Genomic DNA, 16,438 nt, shown 5'->3' on the forward strand with positions numbered 1-16,438 from the left:
GACCCTGTGTTGTAGGAAAGTTAAGTTTTTTGTCAGTGTCACCTTCTCCTAGTTTTTTCCTCAGTATCTTTGGCCCTTGTGCACTATGCTCAGTCATAGCATACCACTCTAGGGTTTTCAAGTGGGGCATTCTTATTCTTCCTTTGTGTTTGTAAATTTTCCCCTTTCTGGGTATTCTCCTCTCACACCCTCCTCTCTTGCAAAAGCAACTTAGAGGTCACTTTTTAAAAATAATTATTTCTTGTATTTTCTGATAGAATCAATCACCCCTGAGTTTCACTGACACTTTGCATATTTTATCTCACTTTTTTGTTTGTTTGCATTGTCTCTCTGATTTGATGGTTCCCTATTTGTGGAATACGGTCCTATTTATTTCTCTCTTCATTACTTATCTCTGCCTGGCATGCATTAGATAATCATCTTTACTGAGTCAATGCTGGGTAAGAATGATTCCTAGATTTTAGGGTAGCATATGAAAATTCTAGTCAGAATTACAGTTTTTATTTTATAAAATGTAATATTTAGTTATATTTGAACTTTCTTAAAAATTTAGGAAATTTTAATTATATGGGCCTCAGCTAGCCAAGATTGGAGGTATGTATGGCCATAACTCTGTGCATAAGTGCCACTCCCTTCGTGAAATCCTTGTTTTATCTTTTTCATAGGAATTTACTTGTCCACCACGATTCCTAAGGCAATTAGCTAATCAATTATCAGTTGAGCTGTGTTCTTTGCCCACCACAGTAGGACACACAGAAAAATCATAAAACATTGTGAGGGACCTAAGATCCAGCTGGGGTGACAAATCTAATATACAGAATATTTAAGTATAAATACTCTTAATCTGCAGCCATAATATACCAGTGGGTTACTGAATACAGGCTTAAGACCACTTGCAGTTAATTCACCCAGTTTTCCTAATACCACTCAGCAGGATACAACAAGCTGTCATCCAAAGAGGTGCAGGGGAGAAGAACCTCCATCTGCCACTCCTGTAGCAAGGTTATGAAACCAAACTCTCCTAGGCTGGCAAAAGGCTTTCCTCTTTGGATTGATGCCATCCCAGACTTTTATTTAAAGTTCACTGAGCCAGGCCAATTCATGTCACTAATTTCTTGGGACATCTCAGTCCTCTCTCATAGTCTTAAAGTTTTGTAATCTTTTTGGTAAGTTATGAATCTGTAACATAACAGATTTTGCTTCTTGTAGAATTCATACTTCATTTAGTTGTTCTGCCTATTCTTATAATGAATTTGTGTTTTTAAGACTAGCTCTGGCAATGTAATCATTCCAGAGCTTTTATTATTTTTTCCCTTTCACTTACCAAATAACAGCTTTATTACTCTTGTCTTCAATTTTTAACCATGAAGGTTTAATTTTGCCTTCTACATTGTATCATCCTTCAATATAATTGCGCATTCATGACTGTTGTTATTCTCCTGAGCTTCAAAGATTAATGGGGTGTGTGTGTGTTTGTGTGTGTGTGTGTGTGTAATTTTGTTTTCTCATAGCTTTTCCACTAAATACCTTCTACTTTCGTTTTTCTTTTGTCTTCCTTTCCTATAATGACATCAACAGAAAATTATAAGATTAATTAAATAAAACATGAGTTTCTATAAGGAGAATTTAATTCCCTTTATTATAATCATTAAAATTTTATGGATGCCCAATATGGCTTACTGTTTTGTTTTCACCTTGTTAGTTTTTTAAATTGTATGTTTATTTTATTAAAATATATTTTTCTTATTTTCACAGGTAAAAAGATGGCCTATCAAAAGGTCAATGCAGATCAAAGAGCTCCAGGACACTCACAGTACTTAGACAATGATGATCTTCAAGCCACTGCCCTTGACTTAGAGTGGGACATGGAGAAGGAACTAGAGGAGTCTGGTTTTGACCAATTCCAGCTAGACAGTGCTGAGAATCAGAACCTAGGGCATTCAGAGACTATAGATCTCGATCTTGATTCCATTCAACCAGCAACTTCACCCAAAGGAAGGTTTCAGAGACTTCAAGAAGAATCTGACTACATTACCCATTATACACGATCTGCACCAAAGAGCAATCGCTGCAACTTTTGTCACCTCTTAAAAATACTTTGCATAGCCACCAGTTTATTTATTTTTGGGATTTTCATAGGTTATTATGTACATACAAATTGCCCTTCAGATACTCCATCTTCAGGAACAGTTGATCCTCAGTTATACCAAGAGATTCTCAAGACAATCCAGGCAGAAGATATTAAGAAGTCTTTCAGGTAGGTAAGAAGAAACAGATGTTGTTTGAATGCATTTCTTGGGAAAAATGTCTCACGGGGGTATTGAACTAATGATTTTGCCGTGGTTCAAGTCAGTTTTGCAAGCTGAGAAACATAACTTACCACCACAACAAGAATAGAAACTTCAAAGGGGGGGGGCACAGATTTTCAGATTTATGGTACTGCAATATAAATTTGTGATGCAGTTTTATTAATTACTAGTAAGAATCATAACTACTATGGAGACTAAAAGTCTCCAGCCACTGTATTTTCTCCATCTTGGGGAGCCTCATTAGACCAAGTTGGGATGCAAAGATTGCCAGATATACAGGTAATAAAAACTAGGATGTTAGCCATATGATTAAAGACTTTAATGACATCAGAGTAAAATAAACCTGCTTTATGGGCTGAAGTAACTGTCTTCAAAAGCTTCAGTGATGTCATATAACTAGTGGATAACTTGGAAAAGCTGTTTGTTATTTTATTAGCATACATGTTGAGTTGTAAAAGGTTTTCTAGTTTACATATTTAGTGAAGTGAAGAACTGAATATGCAAGATGAGGTATTACCTTCCATATATATCTTCTATATTTGCAGAAAAAGAATAGTCCTAGGTGAATCATGTATGTTGTTTGTAGGTAGATAGAGTAGTGAGGTACTACTTCTCCAGGATATTCTTTCTGGGTTATGCTGATTTGTTACAGTTAAGATGTTGGCACGTGTGCATTTCCAGGAATTTTCTCAGGGAAGCATGTCCACTGAAGATGTGTCACTTAATTCATGTGCTGAAATACCAGGTGTATTGGTGTTGGTGGATTCTAATCCTCTTCCTGAAGATTAGGCCTCAGTGACGGACAGGGATGTGTTCCCTATATCCTTCTGTGTCTGCTATTCCCTTTTGTATAAGCATCCCTGGACATTTAATATGTGGATAATAACACTTTTCATGAGACTTCCCGATGTAAAATTGTTTACATTGAGCTGAAAGATACGCTGTTATCTTATAATGAATGATTGTATTTATCAGGACCCAATGAAGACATCGGAAAATTTCCTGAATATTTAAAATAAAAGGCATTTAAAGTAGAGAAATGCTTCCATCAGTGATCAGGAACCTATGAGCCAATCAGGGGATACTCAGGTAGCCCAGAGATTCACAAAATGGAGCCATTACTAAACCTAGACTAGAGGGAGAAAGCAATGGGACTGGAATGTCTGTGCATACAAGTGCAGATGAGGGACATAACCTCAGCTGGAGACACCACTGAAGATAGAGAGAGGGAAATACCCCAGCTTCTCTTTTCTTCCTGCCACTAAGTGTCCTAGCTATTGTCCTATTGGCTGAAACCAGCAAGAGACTGCTGACTTACAACTTGAGAAAACTCATTTTGAAGGGATCCACTGCCTGCAATATAGGATGGAGCAGAAAAAGGGAAAGTTGCAGATAAATCTAACTGGCTCAGGATGTTATTAGAAAACAAACCAAGAAAATAGAAGGACTCTATAAAACTGTTTTTACTTTAACTTCGTTATGGACATCTGTTCTATTACAAAATGTCTTCTGGAAAAAGATCCATAGCGTTAATTTCTTTTTAACGTTAAGGACAATTATGTGTATGTTTTTTGTTTGTTTGTTTTTCCTGAGCAGCTGGTTAGTTTTTAATTTATTGATGCAATGAATATCATAACCTAGTCTGCTTCCTTCTTTACTTTGACTCTTAGTAAATTTAGAGTCAAATTTGTATTTGTAGGTTTATAAGGAACTTTATGACATGCATTTTGTTTACAAGCTAAGCTACGTATTTATTTTCCCTCCTTATATAACTTTGGCTTTCCTTGTCTTGTTTTAATTCATTCATTTTTCAGCTCTGTAGTCATCTTTAAAAGCTGACTTATGTCCTCTTTGCAAATAGGCAACTGATTATAAAATTTAAAATATATAATAATTACATTAAAATATTCATTATTTCTCTCAGAACGGAAGCTGCAAGATGGTAAGGATTATATTCCAGTCTTAGACTACAAAATCAACAAAATAACATACATGTCAAAGCTAGCTATGAAAGCATAACCACTAGCAATTACACTCCCAGGTAGTACTCTGTGATTAGACACAGATTCACAATTATGGGCCCATCAAGTAGCCATATTTTTTTTTCTTTCTTGAGATAACATACTTTGTTCTTCCAAACAATTGTATTTTTGTACAAATATCTTTACAAACATAACAGCTCCTCATCCAAAAATAACTTCTCCCTCAGTAGTCATCCTAACCACATGTCATTATGAATCTCTGTTTACTAAGCAATCTTAGCCTTAATTCTGTGCCTCCTAGTAGTAGTAGATTCCTGCTATTACTTTTCATGAATTTATTACCAATTTTGTGCTCTTACTGGTCCACTATTTTGTTCAATTGCTGTATCTCTTTTCTATTGGTTCTCTTTTCCTGGACATGCTCTAAACCTGTGTCAGTTCTTATCAAACAGCCTAAAAGTTGTGCAATACAAAATATGTTCTTTTTATAATAGACTGCAGACTCAATGAGAGAATGGACTACACTTGTTTGTGCACCATTAAAATGCCATCATCTAATAGACATTGAGAAATTATTTTTTAAAGAATGAAATGAATGCATGAATAAATGAGAAACAGATCTGTTTATCAATTATGTTACATATTTTTTAAATTATTTTATCATTTAGATTTTTCATTATATTATAAATATATATATACAAAATATTATGAACATAGTATTTATATTATATGATATAATTATTTTAAGTTATATAATTATATTATGATTACTCAGAGGATAGCCTATGTTCTAATTTTAAAGAAGTGGCAATTTATATCAAAACCACATACTGTAAAAATATTGAAGTATCACTACTGATGCTTCAGTTCCAGCTGAGGCATAAAGACAGTTGATGCTACATTTCTAAGACTAGCATGTAGCATGTAGAGCTTTAAAAAAATGATAGTATGGGCCCAGAGATGATTATCCATTTTTGGCTTATGAGAGGTTGGAGAAGCAAAGGCTAGGTAGAATGGAGAAAGTGAAGCATTTTTGAAAAAGCTGCTGATGTGCTTTAAGTCTCTGTCTCTTCTCAAGAAAGGAGTCTCAAATCCAGTGGAAAAAGTTTAACAGAACTAGTTGGAAGATGTAGAGGTGGCAAAACTACTTAGAATAACTTGATGTCTTTCTTATTCAGAGAATTCAGCCTCTTACTTCCCATATCTAAGTGGTAAGAGATTCACTGGCTAGTTGCTGATAAAAGTGCAAAAGAAGGCCAGGCATGGTGGGTCACGCCTATAATCCCAGCACTTTGGGAGGCCAAGGAGGGTGGATTGCCTGAGGTCAGGAGTTCGAGACCAGCCTGGCCAAGATAGGGAAACTCCGTCTCTACTAAAAATACAAAAACAAAAAAAAGAAAAATTAGCTGGGCATAGTGGCGGGCGCCTATAATCCCAGCTACTTGGGAGGCTGAGGCAGGGAGAATCACTTGAACCTGGGAGGAGGAGGTTTCAGTGAGCTAAGATTGCACCATTGCCCTCCAGCCTAGGCAACAGAGTGAGACTCTGTCCCAAAATAAAATAAAGTAAAATAAAATAAAATAAAATAAAATAAAATAAAATAAATAAAAATTGCAGAAGGGGTAGTTGTTTTAGGTGGCGTATGTAGAATATTATTTCTGTCTGGGCTGAGAGGGAGATAGCAGGAGGCTTGGAGAGAGAAGAAGCTTGAGGTGTGTTCAGATCCCTGGGGGCTGTAAGCCAAGAGCTGCAGGAGGGTACATTATTACTCATGTCAAAGGAAAATGAGAAGTCTCCAGTTGTAGAATAAAGAGTCTCCAAAAAACACACAAAGCGTACACCAGAAAAGTTTCAGCTGAGAACTCTTCCTGAGTAAACACGTTCTCTGAGTCTCACTGAAGTGTTGATCACCAAAGTGATTTAATTCTTTTGCAATTTATACTAGTTTTTGTTTTTATTTTTGCATCTTTTCCCAATGCTAATTGCTATATTCTCCAATACATTATTCTTTTATTCCTATTCTCCAGGATGAAATGTCATTGTTATCCTTTTGTGGACCAGAGATATTTGTGACTCTGTGTCAAGTGCTTGTCCCTAATCTAATCAGCTTAAGTCAGTTGAGATGCTGGTTATCTTGTATAAACCATGTTTACCTATGATTGTTAAGAAAGCTCTTTAACTTAGAAGAAGCTTGAATGTCACAGGTGCAATAGTTCATTTCCATTATATAATAAAGCCACCAAGCCTTTAATAATGTATTTTTTTTAAAGAAATGACATATACACACACATATATATAATTGTTGTTTTGCCATTGAAAGTAATGGCAAAAGCAGCAATTACTTTTGCACCAACCTAATAAATTCTGAAGATCATAAGCATATTTCTGAGCAGAGTAAGTATGTTGAAAACTTCAAAACATAGTTTGAAAATATAATATTGTAATAATAAGATATTTGAATAGATAAATTAATGAGGTTTAGTTTATTTTTGAATGCAGGAATGTGTTTGCCTTTGACAGCTGTAGATGCTGTGAAATGTGGAGACAAAAAGGAGAAAAATGTGTTGTATTCTAATTATGGCTAATATAGTTTCTTTTTCTTAATGGAAAAAGCATTATGGTTCTTTCTAATTATAAGTGCAACATGTACAGAGAATTATAAAGAAAAAAGTAAACACCATCCATAATCCTACCTCTTTTAAAAAATCATTGTTATTTCCTTCTATCATTCCCTATGAATCAGCAAAATTGTATTAGGCCATGTATTCCTTTGACACCTGCTTTAGAATTTTTTTAATTAAAATATTAGAATCACTTTTCAAGCCAATAAATATGGATTTAAATCACTACATAAAATACTGCCTGGTATTCCATTATATGGATGCCATGTAATTTAACCTATTTCTTATAAAGGGACCTTTCAGTTTCCTCTGCAAACATTCTTGTACACAAATCCAAGTGTGCCTATTTAATTATTCCCTTCCGATAAATTCCTGGAAACAAATCACAGCTTCATGGAGTTCACGTTTGTGTAGTTGTTTGCTTTGTGTCACCAGATTGTCTTCCAGAGCCACTAGCCGTCCAGGTTCTTATTTTTTATTTGCTTTTGATAGGCCAAAAATAATGTTGATAAAGGTTTTCTATGTGAATTGACCTTGTGCATTTCATTTTTCATATATGAGTTACTTTTTAAAGGAGTTTCCCCATGGCTTTTATTGGTTCTTTCCCACGGTGTTTATAGGTTCAGAAACTAAAATGTCATGATAGTAAAATAGTCAATCACAGTATGATACCCCATCTCTTTGCATTTCTTTTGCTAAACACATTTTACTTTCTAACTTCACAAATAAGATGAATAAATAATAAAATACAATCTCTAGAGATGTATCTATTTTTAAATGTTCGCATTATTTGGACAGGGCAATGTTTTTCATCATTGATACAAGTAAGCAAGCATGAATTAATGTATACTGTGAAATGATCTTTATAAGCAAAATAAAACACCATATTTTCTTAGCTGAGGATTAACTCTTAAAAACGTTTGAAAATGTTATAAATTGGCTGGGCGCAGTGGCTCATGCCTGTAATCCCAGCACTTTGGGAGGCTGAGGCAGGCAGATTATGAGGTCAAGAGATTGAGACTATCCTGTCCTGGCCAACATGGTAAAACCCTGTCTCTGCTAAAAAATACAAACATTAGCCGGGCGTGGTGGCATGGGCCTGTAGTCCCATCTACTTGGGTGGCTGAGGCAGGAGAATTGCTTGAACCTAGGAGGCAGAGGTTGCAGTGAGCCGAGATTGCGCCACTGCACTCCAGCCTAGTGAAAGAGTGAGACTCTGTATCAAAAAAAAAAAAAGAAGAAAGAAAGAGAGAGAGAGAGAGAGAAAGAAAGAGAGAGAGAGAGAGAAGGAAAAGAAAATAAAGAAAAAGAAAAGAAAAGAAAGAAAAAGAAAATAGAAAGAAAGAAAAAAAAGAAAGAAAGAAAGAAAAAGAAAAAAAAAGAAAGAAAAGAAAGAAAAGAAAGAAAAAGAAAATAGAAAGAAAGAAAGAAAGAAAGAAAGAAAGAAAGAAAGAAAGAAAGAAAGAAAGAAAGAAAGAAAATGTTATAAATTATCTTCAACAATACCATAATGAATAGCATCTTGTCTGGAAACCTAGGTAAAATGCTGCTTCAGATATAGGCATATTTTGGTCATTACTTAATATAATAAATTGAAGTGGATTCCTAAGTCTCGTTTGTTTTCTGTTCTTCTGAATGTACTTTTACAGATAATCTTCTACTCCCTTTTCTCTTTCTTCTTTCTCCTCTTCCTCCTCCATTATTCCCTTTCAGCAACTAATTAGTATATTTAGTTATCTTATGTGTAATATGGGTGGTGCATTTTGTAGTACTAATTGAACTTTACCATTGACACTATTTGGTTAGGTTACCTGGCTTTAATGGCATTGAACCAAAGGAATGACAGATTCACTGCATATACACTGCCACTTCCTGTATCATGCTCCGTGTCCATGAATCACAGCACTCTTTATCACTGCACTCAGACCTTGCCTCAGAATTCTTCTCCATCCAACATTCTTGAAAGCCCTTATTATTTGATCAGAAGTACATAAGAGGGAATTTTCCATTCTTATCCTATGATCTAGCTACGCTGGATCAAAAGATATAAATAAGTTCATTTAACTTACAAGGATGACTTTTTCTCTTCTGAAAAGATAAATTCCATAATTTTACCAGGTCAACTATCTACAGCCAAGAAACACAACTTATGACCACTCCACAGTGCCGAAGAGTTCAAAATCTTAGAACCCTGCATTTTAACATTCAATATATTTTTATCGTCAAAGTTGATCTCTTGAAAGGAGAAAATCTCTGTCCAAGCTATCTAGAAACAAAATACATATAATTTACTTTTTCACCCATATCTTTCTCACCAGCACTAATTTATCATCCTGTGACATAAGAAAATAAGCACCTGGGCTGTTTTCCTGTCCCCTTGTTTTAACCCAGGCATTAGGTTTGTTTACTTGTTACAATATTGGTGTCTTTCCTGTGCAAACAGTTTTCTCATTTTTTTATCTCTCCCTTTCCACACCTGCCACCCATGTTAACTTCCTTCCATTCAAGAACCACTGTACTTCATTTACCAAAGAATGTATAATTGAGCAAGTTTCCTGTTCAAGAAAGCTGACCAGTTATACATTACCTCCAGTCTTAAATGAGGGAGGCAAAGTAGTCCTTACCTAAAGATAAACTGGCTGTGGAATCCATGAAGACCCACAGAGTGTTTTTATGGTTTTCAGGGCACTAGAAAGGCTAATATAAAATAGTGGTCTGTCTGTCCTCTGTCCCCACAGGAATATATTTTTCACTGACATGCTTTTGCACAAACACAAGATTTTACTGTTGTTTGATGATGGTGATGTCATCAGCAACTGTTCTCTTCTACTCTCCAGCCTTACTTTCCAATCATTTTTTTGGCCCCTCTTCACATTCTTATTGTTATTATTATTATCGTTATTTTGTACTTTGTCTTCTCTATTCTTCGTGTTTTTTTGTCTCTCCCTATCAGTATTAAAATGAATGAGAGTAGGAAGATTGGGAGAAATGAAGAAAGCAATAAAGCAACTGCTATTTTAATTGGAGAAAAACATGTAAATGTATGCACATAATTCAGTGTATGCAAACAATAACAGAGTGAATTTAACAGTAATAGAGTGATGGCTCCTAAAGGAAGTAATTAACTATCCTATTATCGATCTCTCCAGATAACAAATGTACATTGTCTTAAGTTTAATCAGAAAAGGAATACGTAGGATAAGACTGATTTAATTATCCATAGAGTTTCATTGCTCTGAACCTTAAATAAGGCAACTTCTTAATTCAGAGTTTCTCAGTGTTATGCAGAATGGCATTAATTGTCTTAACTGGATTCAACTCACAGATACAAGCTTATGACCCTCACAATCCTTAGGTATTTGGCTAGAGCAGCACCCACCAATGGGAAGAATAAAGATTGTTGACAGTAGGGCCTTTGACTGCATAAGCTTCTCCATCTTAACCTATTAAAATACTGTAAAATACTGTTTGAGATCTGGCTCAAGTGCCCACTCCTTCATGGAAATTTCACTGATATCCCATCAGCTGAATTTTCTATTTCCCTTTGCAGTCCACAGTACTTCATTTCCTTTCATTTTGTTGGCATGAATCACTTTGTTTCATGGTGGAGAAAGAACTATGGGTCTGGCAGAGTTTAAATAGTATGTAGGCACTCAGTAAATCTTTACTGCATGAGAAAATGAACCAGAATGCAGATCTTCTTGATAAACCTTCATTTCCATGTGGATTATCACTTTTTTAAAAAATGAAAATAATGTATACTTCTGGTTATTTATACCTGTTATTGAAATTTTAATCATACATATATATGATTCACATATATAAAAATGGCTGTGTGTGTGTTTATATATATATGGGATATGTGTGTGTATATATATATTTATTTATTCATATACACACACACACACATCCTAATCCATGCTTTAGAAATTAAGCAAGATATTTGAGAATACACACACACACACACACACACACACATCCCTTTGATTTTTAAACAAATTTTATGTATGTACTCATAGCATGTACTAATAAAGTTGATTTTGAAGAGAGAGGATTTTTTTTTTCTTACATAAACATGAGCTGGGTGTCTACTATATTCCAAGCACTTGGCTAGTCTCTCTATAGTTTTTAATGACATTCTGTTTAATCTTGAGAGCATTCTTTTTCTATAAAGAAGAAATGAAAATAAAGATTTCACAAAAGGTATTTCCCTGATCACAGGTTTTCAGGAGGTACAAAGTGGATCCCCTCACAGGTCTTTTTATATTCTGCTAATTTCAACTTCAGGAAGAGGTTGTCTCAGTCTGGGCCATTTCTGCCTAAAGGTTTGCTTTTTTACTCTCAATGATCAGGTTCAAAGGATTCCATCTCTCTCTCCTCCTCAGCCCCCATGCACTCACGCATGCACAAAATTATTTTATGCATTTGGTTACAGACTGAGATTAGGTTAGTTACTTTCCTGGTAAGCAAATGTCCTTTTCTTAATCTTTTTTATTGAGTCTATCTGATGTAAAGCATCAGGACCAAGTTAGAGTGTTAAGGATCAAAATGTTGGAACCGTTAATGTTTCTAATTTATGTTGTATTATTAATTAGCAGGATCTATTTTACATAATTGCAGGGATTATCTTGTACTGTCAATGAACTATTTCCATCAGATATATCAGGATCATCTGTGATACTGGCTGCCTGTTCTGAAAATTGATCAGCCTTAGGGCTAGTCACATTTTTCTTGTATCTTTTTCCTGCATTGACTATAATATGCTTTTCCATCCATCCACTTCTTGATCTTATTGGTTTCAAAAAAGGAACAAGATCAGTCAGTTGTAGTACAGGGGAATAACAAACCTTTTACTTTGAGGATCAGATATGTCAATTTCCTCTGGATTAATTTGATTTCCCCATACTCATGCTATAGAAAAGTTGGTAATGATCACCTTTAGTAGAGTGCGGTGTAAGTGAAACAAAGAAAGGTTGCGAACTGTTTGCATGCTTCTCTCTTTCACGTTCCTGTTTAATATCAATGAAATCAAGCTTCAAGTGGCAGACATGGTCCTTGGAGATTTGCAATTTGAAAATCCTAATCCATGCTTTAGAAATTAAGCAAGATATTTGAGAATTTCAGCTGAAACCATTAATTCCATAATCTCATAGGAGTAATTTACAGGGGAACATTTAAATTAAAATATATTTTAAAATAGATTATTTATGCCAAATGTATTGAATCAATTCAATACTTTATTGCAGTCACTTACTTTTTTTTTCCAGTGGATATTTCTAGCTAATGAGAGAGAAAGTAAAGTTGCTGAGTAATTCCGATACCAAAAACAGATGATGAACAACCCCACTCTACTGTCCCCTTCCTGGGAAACCATCACTGAATGGATAGGTAATTTTATTTTTGCGAATTGTAGATGCTTATATAACCAGTGTAATGTTTAATTTTATGTAGCAACTAGGCTAATACATGGTACCCAGATGTTTGGTCAAATATTATTTTAGATGTTTCTGTGAAGGCATTTTAAAGATGAGATTAAGATATAAATTAGTAGGCTCTGAATAAAGCTGATTACCATCCATAATGTGGGTAAGGCTCATCTAACCCATTGCAAGCTTTAACAGGTAAAGACTGACCTTCCCAGAAAAGAGGTAATTCAACCAGCAGACTGCCTTTTGACTCAAACTGTGTTCTTGCCTGGGTCTTTAGCCTGCTACAAATTTTTGACTTGCCAAGCATTCACAATTGTGTGAGTCAACTCTTTAAAATAAACCAATCTGGCTCTCTTCATACACAAGCGCGCACACACACACACACACACACACACACACCCCTACATCCTATATGTTCTGTTTCTCAGGATAACCCTGTTTTATACATACAGATTTAGATAACTGAAATAAACCAATGTCATATGGTTGCAGTTTTAAAATTCTAGAATGATTTAGTCAGTCCTTAGGATTTAACTAATAATATGAAAAATTGATATTGAAATTTTTAGAAATTACCAATGTTCATTATTATCTTTATTTCATTAAAACACTTCATATTATTTTTAATGTGGTAATATTAAGTCTATGAAAGCACAGAATTTGAAATTATATTCTATGTATCTAACAAATACTTCAAATATATTACTAAAAATGCTTAATCATTTTCTTCAGCTTATTCGGTTTGTGGCATCAAGATGTAGTCAACTCCCTAAGCAAAAATTCACTTTCCAAATTTCACAAAATGTGATTCTTATCTATAAAAAAAATGGTATTGAAGTTCTCTTTCCTTTCATTATAACTGGAGAAAATATATTAAATTTTATATGCCTGATTTGGGAAATCAGTTTCTGTCTTCAATAACTGATTGTGTGTTATATCTGGGTCTTTTACAAATGAAGTGCACTTCTATTGCTTAAAAATTGCTTTCCTGTGCAACATGATGTAGTAATGAATTAAATCCAAATGAGCCTTATATTCACAATGTCATAATATGTAACTCATCCCCTGTGGAACTTTTTTATTATCTAATACAAGGCAAGCTAATGTCTTCCTCTCATGGCTCACTTCTCAGAAGGGTATGCAGCTTTCAGTATTAGAAATAAAGAAAGAAAACTATGATTTGAAATCAAATTATCTTTTTATAAACTCTCTAAATCACAGAGAGCACCTTAACATGTCCTGAAATATGCAAATCTAATTCTGATAGAACAAGAAACAAAAGAAGCAGTTCCAATTCTATGGAGTACATTTGTATCTGTGAGAATAAAATGCAGCTGAACATTTTTCTTGGAACAGAAATGTGTGCAGGTGATTTTACCTTCAATAAAAATAAGACAAGTGTGGGCGTTTTCTCTCTATTTCTTCGCTTGGTTTCATCATATTAACTCTATTCTGTAGGGAACAACTTGTAAGATCAGCTTGTACCAATATTGTAGTTCAAGCTGCTACATAGATTTAAAATCTCTAATTTATTAGCCTGATAATTTTTGTAATTTGATGAAACACATCAGATGTTCCCTTGTTGTAACTTCTTTAGGCTTATCTGGAAGGTATATTTTAATTTAACTGGATATTTCAAAATGTGTGTTGCTATTTCTTATGGGTAAAGAGCAAAGATAGACAAATATTTATTTTAGTCCATTGGGGCAGCCAAGAAATATTGTGTCAGGTTTTTATAAGCTGTTATTTCTTGTGATTCCTGAAGGTTTTTCTCTTGGGGTGGCCTGGGCAGATTTTTTTTTTCTTCATCCTGTTCGTGTTCACAGTAGCTAGATCTGAGTCAATTGCTGCTGGGTATAACATGTGGTCCAGATCTAAGCCTTCCCTCCACTTTCTTATTTTAAGTAAAGAACAAATTCCTATAAGATCTGTTTTTGATGGTTTAATTTTTAAATTATATTTCAATCAAATAAATAAAATCACATACAACCATAAGCAAATTATCTGTCTGTGTAGAACAGTGCAAGGGAGTTAGAAGCAAGGTCAAAGCTATAAACTGTTATGGGGGAAAGTAGACACCTCAGCTTTCTAATTTAATGATTTATGCTGTTCTTAATCAAATTTACATTCCAGTTTAAAAATAACACCTAATATCCTATCATCACAAGACACATTAAAGGCCCCATTTAATGCCAATATATTTATTCATGTTAACAAATATTTACTGAGGGCCTACTGAGTGATGGGTACTGAGCTAGATACTACAGACAAAGCACTGAATAAAATACACGAGATACCTGCATTTATGGTATTTATGTCCCCATTGGTCAAACCTAGACAATAGGAACATACTTGTTTATATAAACAAAACACAATGACACAAAATTACTCATTGTTATAGGAATAAAGGAAGGAAAGAAAGGAGGGAGGGAAAGAAAGAGGGAAAAAATATAGTTTGCAAAGGTATCTAGGTGATTATTTGGGATGAAGTGGTCAGTTCAACTTCAAATGAACACCGTGCTCTATGATGGTGGATCAGCCCCTCTTCGCCTCTTCAGAGATTCTAGGATTACCTGGCAACTCACTGGCTGGCAGAGCCTGCCCCACCTCTTAACTTCGCTGAATGCCCTAGAGCTGTTTCTTTACTAATTTATTTGGTTTTGGCCATCACATTTACAAACAATAACAAAACAAACAAAACAAACCCACTTGTAAAGAGCAAGTTCAACAGAAAGTGCAGAGGAGGCTACGTTCTTCCCTCTTGCTGAATTTCTATTCATTTGTAACATTCCACGTGGAATTTTACTCTTCCAAACAAGCGTCGCTGCTCCATTCCTACCTCTCTCTTTAAAAATATTAAAAGTACAGTAATTGGTTTAAAGTTCTACTTTTCTTCTCAAAATAGCCTCACTTCTACGGATTGCCTCATCACTTTCAGTTATTGTGTTTTGGGGGGTTTTCCCCATAAATTTCACATTACATGCAGAACTCGTATGGTATGAGTAATAAGAGAAATATATTTCTGATTCTTCAGTCCTATTCTAAAAGAACCAAGTTAAGGATGATACATTAATCCTGGATTCTTGATTTCTTCATTTCATTTTAATCAGTTGTAATCATTTAAATTAGTTGAAATTTGCTAATTACATACAATTATGATATGATGACCAGTGGTGTATGTTAACTTTTTAAAAATGCAGGCCATATTAGTGAGGAAAATTCATTTAGAGACATGGAAATTAAACAAAGATGTTAACATCAATTTTCCTAATATCAATTTATACTGCAATTTCAGCTCTTCATATGTATAGGGACAGGGTTTGGGGAAGGCATTCTGCTATAGCCTTTTCAGTTGCCCTTTTGACAACTTATGGCCAAAGTAGGAAGAAGTTGGGGCCAGAGGATTTAACGACATTCAGTATGTTCTCAGAATTGAAAGAGCGGTACTTCTGTGGTAATCATCAAAGCAGAAAAGATAGTGATTGCTGATAGCAATTTTCATTTCAGAAATAAAATTATTTTTCTATTTGGGAATCAGAGCAAACTAAATAACCAACAATACTGATATTACTACAATAACCTATAACCAGAAAGAGAAATTTGGGGATTGTGGAAAATGTTGCTTAGAAAATAATTTGCTGATTGGTTCGAGAAAAAAGATGTGAAAATAACACAGGATGACCAAAAACGTTTAGTAAATCCAGGTAACAATTTGGGGTCAAAGAAACAAGATAATGACAAGAGAAAGAAAATGAATTAAAGTTTTTACTTTTTCTACCTGATAGTTCCAGAGGGTTCCTGGAATAAGTGCACCTGGGTTAGAAAGTAATCTAGGACCACAACATTACTCTAGTGTCTAGCTTAGAAAATTCTTAGAAGAAGGGAAGAAAAAAAGCTACCCTGTAAGCTAATGGAAGAAAGAGTCAACAGCAGTGCAGTTGAGAAATTACCATTCAGCTATTCAAATCTGAGAGGCCACCTCTCATATCCTGTGTGGGGCTATGTCCAGGTGCGGGGAAGAAGGTGATTCTTTGCTCTAGGGAATATTTATCCAACCTAAGTCTGGGTCTGGAAAATGAATAGTAACGTGGATTGGA

The 16,438-nt window shown here is 34.7% G+C and overlaps 1 protein-coding gene across 4 annotated transcripts in view; it reads left to right on the top strand.

Moving 5' to 3' along the window:
* Positions 1–16,438, top strand: part of NAALADL2 (N-acetylated alpha-linked acidic dipeptidase like 2) — a 1,132,125-nt gene that overhangs the window by 390,366 nt on the left and 725,321 nt on the right. For all 4 annotated transcript variants that reach the window (XM_050780093.1, XM_050780092.1, XM_050780094.1 and 1 more), the window contains exon 2: positions 1,756–2,257. In XM_050780093.1, coding sequence (XP_050636050.1) covers positions 1,764–2,257 — 494 coding nt within the window. In that variant the 5' untranslated portion in view covers positions 1,756–1,763. The remainder of the gene's footprint in view (positions 1–1,755; positions 2,258–16,438) is intronic.

Source organism: Macaca thibetana, chromosome 2 (genome assembly GCF_024542745.1).
Source record: "Macaca thibetana thibetana isolate TM-01 chromosome 2, ASM2454274v1, whole genome shotgun sequence".
NCBI lineage: Eukaryota > Metazoa > Chordata > Mammalia > Primates > Cercopithecidae > Macaca > Macaca thibetana.